The sequence below is a fragment of the Lytechinus pictus genome, chromosome 4 (assembly GCF_037042905.1).
Source record: "Lytechinus pictus isolate F3 Inbred chromosome 4, Lp3.0, whole genome shotgun sequence".
Classification (NCBI taxonomy): domain Eukaryota; kingdom Metazoa; phylum Echinodermata; class Echinoidea; order Temnopleuroida; family Toxopneustidae; genus Lytechinus; species Lytechinus pictus.
In genome coordinates, this window is record NC_087248.1 from 12,463,637 (window position 1) to 12,470,817 (window position 7,181).

Below are 7,181 nucleotides of genomic sequence, written 5' to 3' on the forward strand. Positions count from 1 at the left end.
TTCCGATTTTTAGGTCAATCAATATAGTGTTGAAATTATTGAAACGGCTGTATGATGCGACTAACGCATAAGCGGCTGTAACATACGACTAACGCATAAACAACTGGGGCGCACGGCTAAGTGCTAAGTGCACAGTTCCATTGCAATTGCATGTGAAAATTACGAGCAGCGGCCACAGCGGCGCGGCCGATATTAGCGTTGACTTCCGGAACAAAATGGCGGCTGACATCGGCTCGCGAAAGTGCCAGTTTTCAGTGAGGACACGTTTTCAAAATCCACGAACATCGGAAAAACCGTGAAAAATTCACTTTTTTAGACCCCTTGTTTCCTAACTACGATGTATAGAATTAAGGATGGTGATATTTTTGACGCGAAATATGGTGATTTAGTAAGATAATTTCACTTTTTATTCGAGGTTTTGCTCTTTTCGCCGGATGATTTTGTATTGTGGAATGAGTTAGTGAATGAGTCGTGTACTGGTGTCTTGAGTGTGTTGGTAATATCATTGATGAGTCTGCTTACCGGCGCCTGCTTACCCGGCCGATCGGCCGCGCCGTGCACATCGGGAGGCTCTGCCGCAGTTACTCAAGTTTATCCCTACGCAATGTTAAATTGATCTGTACTTTATTTTTTCGAATAATTGTCAAATTTGTGAGAAAGAAAGCGGCAATTATCAACTTTCGAGTCAAGTTGATCCATCGGAGCCGAACGCCAAATCTACTTGCTTCGCTTGCCTAAACTCCCGGCGCCCGAGTTGCAGCGCCTCAGCCTCCCAGTCTCATCGGCGCATCGCAAGTGCAGTGGTGGGTGCGGGTCGGGCGTATTCCGCCGTATTACTTCGGCTCCGTTTTTGTCATGGCTGAAAATATGCTTTCTTATGCCAACAAGCACTTATCTAATAAAGGTTATGATATAACCTTGTCCTCAGTCACTACTCCTGTGTGGTGAAATATAAACATGAATAAGATGACAATGTTTGGCTTATTTTGATGCATATGATAGACTTGATATAATTATAAATGATAAATAAATGTTCTGGATCTGGATGTATACGATGCAGGGCCCTCCTGGGCATAAACGCATCGGGTGAGAGAGGGCGGGGTGAGTATTAGAAAGCTCTGTCAATGGCCTTCTTGAATGAGCTTGTCGATGTTGAGTTGATGACAGCGTCACTCAAGTGATTCCATCACTTGTTAGATTTTTTTGCACTCAGTTTTTAATACAGTAGGCTAGGCCAACTTGAATCTGAATTAATGATACAAAATATCCCTTGGCCCAAAACTCAATTGAATTCTTGAAATAAGTTTTTTTCTGATTAAAAAGAGAATCTTTCCAGAAACTTTCCAACAATAGAGGGCCTTACAAAAATATGCTCAAAATCAAATTATTCCTAAATCTATATAGATTTCAATGAAAACAAATCACACCTGAATGAAACTGGGTGTATTTTTTTGTCACAAACGTGATATCTTAAAGACCCTTGTTTTAATGTTTGATTGATAAATGATATTATATTACATATAAGTAGACTAACGTTACATGTAGGTCATCCTGTGGTATGGTTAAGAGGGTAAATTTGCTTTAAAAAGGGTAGGGAAATGCTACTTTTACATGCAGAAAATGCAGAGTCCCTACCATGGGAGGGGGAAACCATCTCGCGCGCGACCCGCTCGGCGCCCTCGTGACTTTGATACTGATTTTTTATTATCAAAGGTTGGCAGGTATGATAAAATATGGTCCTGAGGCTATCTTTGATAACCCTGTGTTTTCTATATATTTTCTATCTGTAGTTACAAGTGGGCATTTGTTGGTGAGAGTAATGAAGGTGATTCCCAGACCAGATTTGTACCTCATATTGCCAGAGTTACCAAGCTACTTAGAGCCAGGAAGAAACAGGTAGGTGAAATTCATTCACTCGACGATCAAGACAGCTCCTGACCCCCTGTTTTGGGGTGTTAATTATATGACCTTTGACCTCTTTTTTTGTCAGTTTCTTTTTGGCTATTGCTGCAATAGTGATCTTTGACCTTTTTGGTTGTTTGTTTGCTTGGCAGAAAAATTTTGTGCCCCAGCTCATGTTTCAACTGATACTAACAGCCTTTTGCTACATGTAGCTTCATTATGTCCAAATTCTTGCATTGTATTTCAGGACCCAAGCCTGAATCACACCATCATGCAGAGAGCGAGCCAAGGGCGCCCCCTGTTGACCATGCACCACATCCGGTCGGTAGAAGAGCTCCTGCCTTTCTTCAATACCCTGTGCAACATGCGACAGTCGTCCGCCTCGAGACCTGCGACCACCTCCCAGGGACTGACCATGACCGCTGGTAGCCATGACAACAGGCAAAACAATGTGAGGGACGACGGGGAGGAGGTGATCGTCATGGAAAAGCAGGAGAGTGGTGTCCAGTCCGCGATGGCCGACGATGAGCTGATTGAGCATTTGGTGGAAAGAGATTTCCTCCTCATAGCATAAAGAAGTTAACATAAAATATTTGAATATTTAAGTAAACTAGCCTATTAAAAACATGTAGATGCATACAGATACCTGCAAAAATTGGAAGATGAGTACAATCATATATCTATGGCTGCATTTTGAAAACGACATGTAGGTTATGGTTAAGTTGTTTGACAGAGATCCTTTATATTATAGTTATTTATGACACAACCAGCTGATATTTATTCCCGGCAGAGGAACTTCCTTGTTTCAAAATACAAGAGATGCTGCACAAACGTACAAAGCATTCTGGAGGTTTTGAGAATATAATCTGAGCTGAACAAGTTTTTGAATAGTCACATTTTAAAGATCAAAATTCATCACGAAGAACAGCGATACCTGGATTGGTATATTATCAGAAGATTTTCATTTATGTATGTGAGACTTTCTTCAATTGCATGTTATTTTACATCTGGCCTTAGGCATAATGCATCAATAATTTTCTTTTACAAAGACCAAAAAATGTTATGATATCTACCGTACTGGATGTTGAAGTTGAAAACAACATGTCATTATTTTAATTTTGGAAATTATGTATGAAAAGTTTGGAATGATTTATTTGACGAATCTTTACAGGATAGACTTTCATTCATTAAATATTTATCAAACTTCATCCAGTAGTTCATTTGATAGGTATCCTGAATATCAATAATTACATTATTTGGTGGCAAGGTTGAAAGATTTGATTATTTTGATAGATATATACATATATATATAAATGTAGCTTACAATTTATTATAAAATCTACCAATTCATAAGTATTATGCCTTGCCTTAGAAATATATTGCACAAGATTAAATTTGCTTGTATCCACTGATCTCTAATTTAAATCTCCATGTACATGTATCATCTGCCATTTGTGACATCACAATAGTTTTTCATTTCAATTGTAGAATATTGTTGGTGGGCTGTTAAAACCTATATTGCTCAAAATTTAAAGTATAAAAAGATTTCTGCAGGAATTAGTAGACTGCTTTAGACCGTATGAGATTGCCACTACAGCCGTAATTTTAAAATGCTGTTGTTTCTCAATTGTCCTCAAATTTTTTAAGATGAAGTTTCACAGCTCACCGATGATATACTAAAGCCTTGAGAAAAAATCTTCACCTTAGATCATAATTAATCAACACAGGTATTCTGAAGTGCAATATTTTTATTTCATATTCATTCATGTTTAGGATGTGTTTGGAAAAGAAAAAAAGTGTTCCAATGAGTGTGTAGAATTAGACCAACTGTAGTACCCAAATTCTCATTAACCAACAAATCAAATGATATAATTGATGTATGGAACATTAAATGAATAGTTCCTTGAATAATTGATCCAATTTTCTTCTACATGTTTTAAGTATAATGTTACTGATAATGAAAAAGTATTGAGTATTTCATTCCTAAAAATTAATCATCAATGTTATTTGCTGTTACTTGATCTAAGCTAGGCCTAATATAAGTCTGTTTGTTAGATTACTTGATTGATTGGTTGATTAATTGAGAGATTGGGGTTTTTTTACCTGATCTATCTATACTTTACAAAAATTTGCCTGAAGTCTTATGCTGCCAAACAACTTTGTAATGCATATTTTTCACTTTAGAGTTTTTGGTTTAGTAATTGGTATTACATTTACCAATTGTTATCTGTCTGCATTGTGCACTTGGGCTATAATTCAACCTAAGTTATCTTCAATCATCTCAAATCTAGGGGACCGTGCCATTATAGTCATTATCAGTGATGTTACTATCACATTTTTGCTCTAAGCCAATCATATATACTGATTTCAGGAGCTTTTAACAGAGCGGTGTGGTATAGTGGGTCTGACTCTCAGCTTGCAATCAGAGGGTCACATATTCAAATTCCACCATGGCCTAGCATCCTTTGGCAAGGCGTCAATCCACACTTTGCCACTCTCCACCCTAGTGTTGAATAAGTACCCGGTAGGATGCGAAAACCTATGTAGTATGCCTAACAATTGAGTCGTAGAATGCTCTCTAGGGAGTGGAAAAGGTGCATACATTGTATGTTGGCATGCGACGATCCAATGACCGGGGTAATAATATATCTGTAAAGCGCTTAGAGATGTTCCAGTTTATTAAGCGCTATATACAAGCGTACAATTATTATTGTTGAATTAACCAAACATTTCCAACAGATTTAATAAATTACATGTGGGCATTTGATGTTGAGAGTAAAGTACTAAAAGGAGATTCTCATCCTTTTTTTTGGGGGGGGGGGTGGGCAATTCACAATGAGGTAAGTGTGACTAAAAGCTGTTTAGAGCCAACATGCAAATGCTATTTAACATGTCATCTCGTACATGAAGATGCGGTAGCATGCTTCCTCTAGCATGATCTGACCAAAGCAGTGATTTGTTATCTACCACACGGAACTAAGTTTGTATATGTGATTGTTAATCCCTTTTCGTGAACCTATTCCACTGTGCCAAGGTTGAGATGTCCATCATATTACCAGAGTGACCAAGCTAATACATGTAGAGTCATGCTGATATTTTCATTGTGTTTTAATTCGCAAAATAATATATTTTTTATTGCAGGAATATTGTAGTAGGTTTCACGGTACACCATGTATCTTTCTTGGGCAGATGTTGGTCCTGAAAAGGACCACCCAATCGAATATGTTATGTCTAAACCTTTTATAACATGCTTGTCGTTTTCATTCTAATTCATATCATTCCATTCTAATGCATGAGTCAATGTCACAAAATAACTTTGATGAATAAAATATTTTAGGATATCTTGTGTAAAGTAAATAAAAGAAATCAACATTATTTTTGCAGGTATAAGTATACATGTAGATTTAATTTGGATTTTTTTCTTCCAAACTGCACTTGATTTTTGAACCTATTTACAGAAACTAGGTTTGCTGGTATAAAGTTAATGGGATTTTAAAGTACGTACGAGAATGTGGTAATCAATTTGTTAAAAAATTAGAGCTGATCTAGGGAGTCTACCACTCAAAAACTTTCATTAAAAAAGAAAAAAAAATAATGTAAAGAAAGACAATTTATATAAATTTGTTGAATATTATTTGGGGGTACCATATTTGTACAAAGAAATAATCTGCCTTTTACAATTTATATGAAATGCTGCTTGCTTGGTACAGTGTACATGTATATGTAACAAATGTGATGTTAGAATTTTGTTTATGGAAGCGTATAATTGAAATTATATTTTGGGGTTTTATGTACAAAAACATATCTGCCTTTTGGACAATGAATCATAGTGATTACTAGATTTGTATTTTATGAAAACAATCTCTATGAGTAGCAAGTGATTATGATGTTGGAGTAAGGCAAAGGCATGATAGAATGCTCCGAAGAAGCCACCACATTTTTTGGGGAAATGTTATGGTGTACAGTTTTTGTCACTGAAAGTGACTTTATTATTTATATGTACATATTGGTGAATATGTTTTTTGGTACATTTGTACCATATACATGTAGTAACATTATTAGAAATTTACATGTAGGTATACATGAATAGAGTAACTTGATTTTCGTCTAGTGGTATCATTTAAGCCAAGAATAGAACTTTATGTATATTTACCACTTTCCATTCTTTCTGCAGGTAACTTTGTGATTCGAAGAAAATATAGTTCATTTTATTGTTGATAAATGTATATTCATACACGATCTCAATGAAACGTCAGTACTGGTATATTAATTCCTTTTGGGACATTTATTTAAATTGATTGTACAAATGTACTTGCCTTTCTATGACATGAAATCTTATATTTCTAATTTGTGTATATAGATTCTATGCTTTCTCTCGCCTCGTGAAATCTCATTTGCTTTAATATGGTCTTGTTTTCCACAAAATGAAAAGAAGAATTATTTGTCTCATTTATAATTGTATGTTGTGAGAAATGTGTTGGATTGTGTATCTTGAAAGGCTTAATGTTTTCATGTGGCTGCCTATAGTAGGTTTGGAATGGTGAATGAAGTTTATTGGGAATAAAGAAGAAAACAGAATATTTCAGGGTTTCATTGTGACTTGTTAATAATAATTCTTTAGAGATAAGATATATCTATCTCGCATGTTTGTCCATTTTTTGGTGTCCTTTTTAGTCCCTCCAGGGGCCCGTTGCAGAAAGTTGCAATCAATCGCAACTCTAAGTCAGGCGCAACTCTAAAATCATGCAACTTGATTTTCAACCAATCAACAGCGCGCATTTGGGACTTGCGATTGATTTTTTGTCTTGCGTTTTAACGCATGCAACTCTTTCTGCAACGGACCCCAGGTATATCCACTTTTGTCTATTTTACTATCTTGCTCGCCACCTTCACTTGCCTCTCTCCTGCTCTAATCCTGCTTCCCCTGTTCTTACCATCTACAGTCTAAGAACTTTACATTCATGCTTATTTTTACTAGGGAGAGGGGGCACAGAGAACAGGAAAGAGCCCCCCCCCCCCCCCTCTTCAATTACATCTACAGACAATGGGAGAGGCAAGAGAATATAAGAGAAATATACAAACAGAGAAAAAGAGAAGAAAACAAATTGAAAGATATCTGTTGCTCTTTCGTCCACTCTTAAGAGACCCTTCTCTCTATCAAAAGCCATATCTTATTTTCCCCTGAACCCCCCCCCCCCCCCCCCTCCCCCCAAGTTGACATAAAACGTGTGTCAACATGGCAAGATACTTTTATCTCACCAAGTGTCCACATGGCAAGA

At 36.7% G+C, this 7,181-nt stretch overlaps 1 protein-coding gene across 1 annotated transcript in view; it reads left to right on the forward strand.

Annotated features, from left to right (window-relative positions):
• The window catches only part of LOC129259533 (protein dopey-1-like), a 44,333-nt gene extending 37,853 nt beyond the window's left edge, over positions 1 to 6,480 (forward strand). The window contains exons 26-27 of the mRNA XM_064098400.1: positions 1,791 to 1,896; positions 2,150 to 6,480. Coding sequence (XP_063954470.1) covers positions 1,791 to 1,896; positions 2,150 to 2,476 — 433 coding nt within the window. The 3' untranslated portion in view covers positions 2,477 to 6,480. The remainder of the gene's footprint in view (positions 1 to 1,790; positions 1,897 to 2,149) is intronic.
• The last annotated feature ends 701 nt before the right edge of the window (positions 6,481 to 7,181 follow it).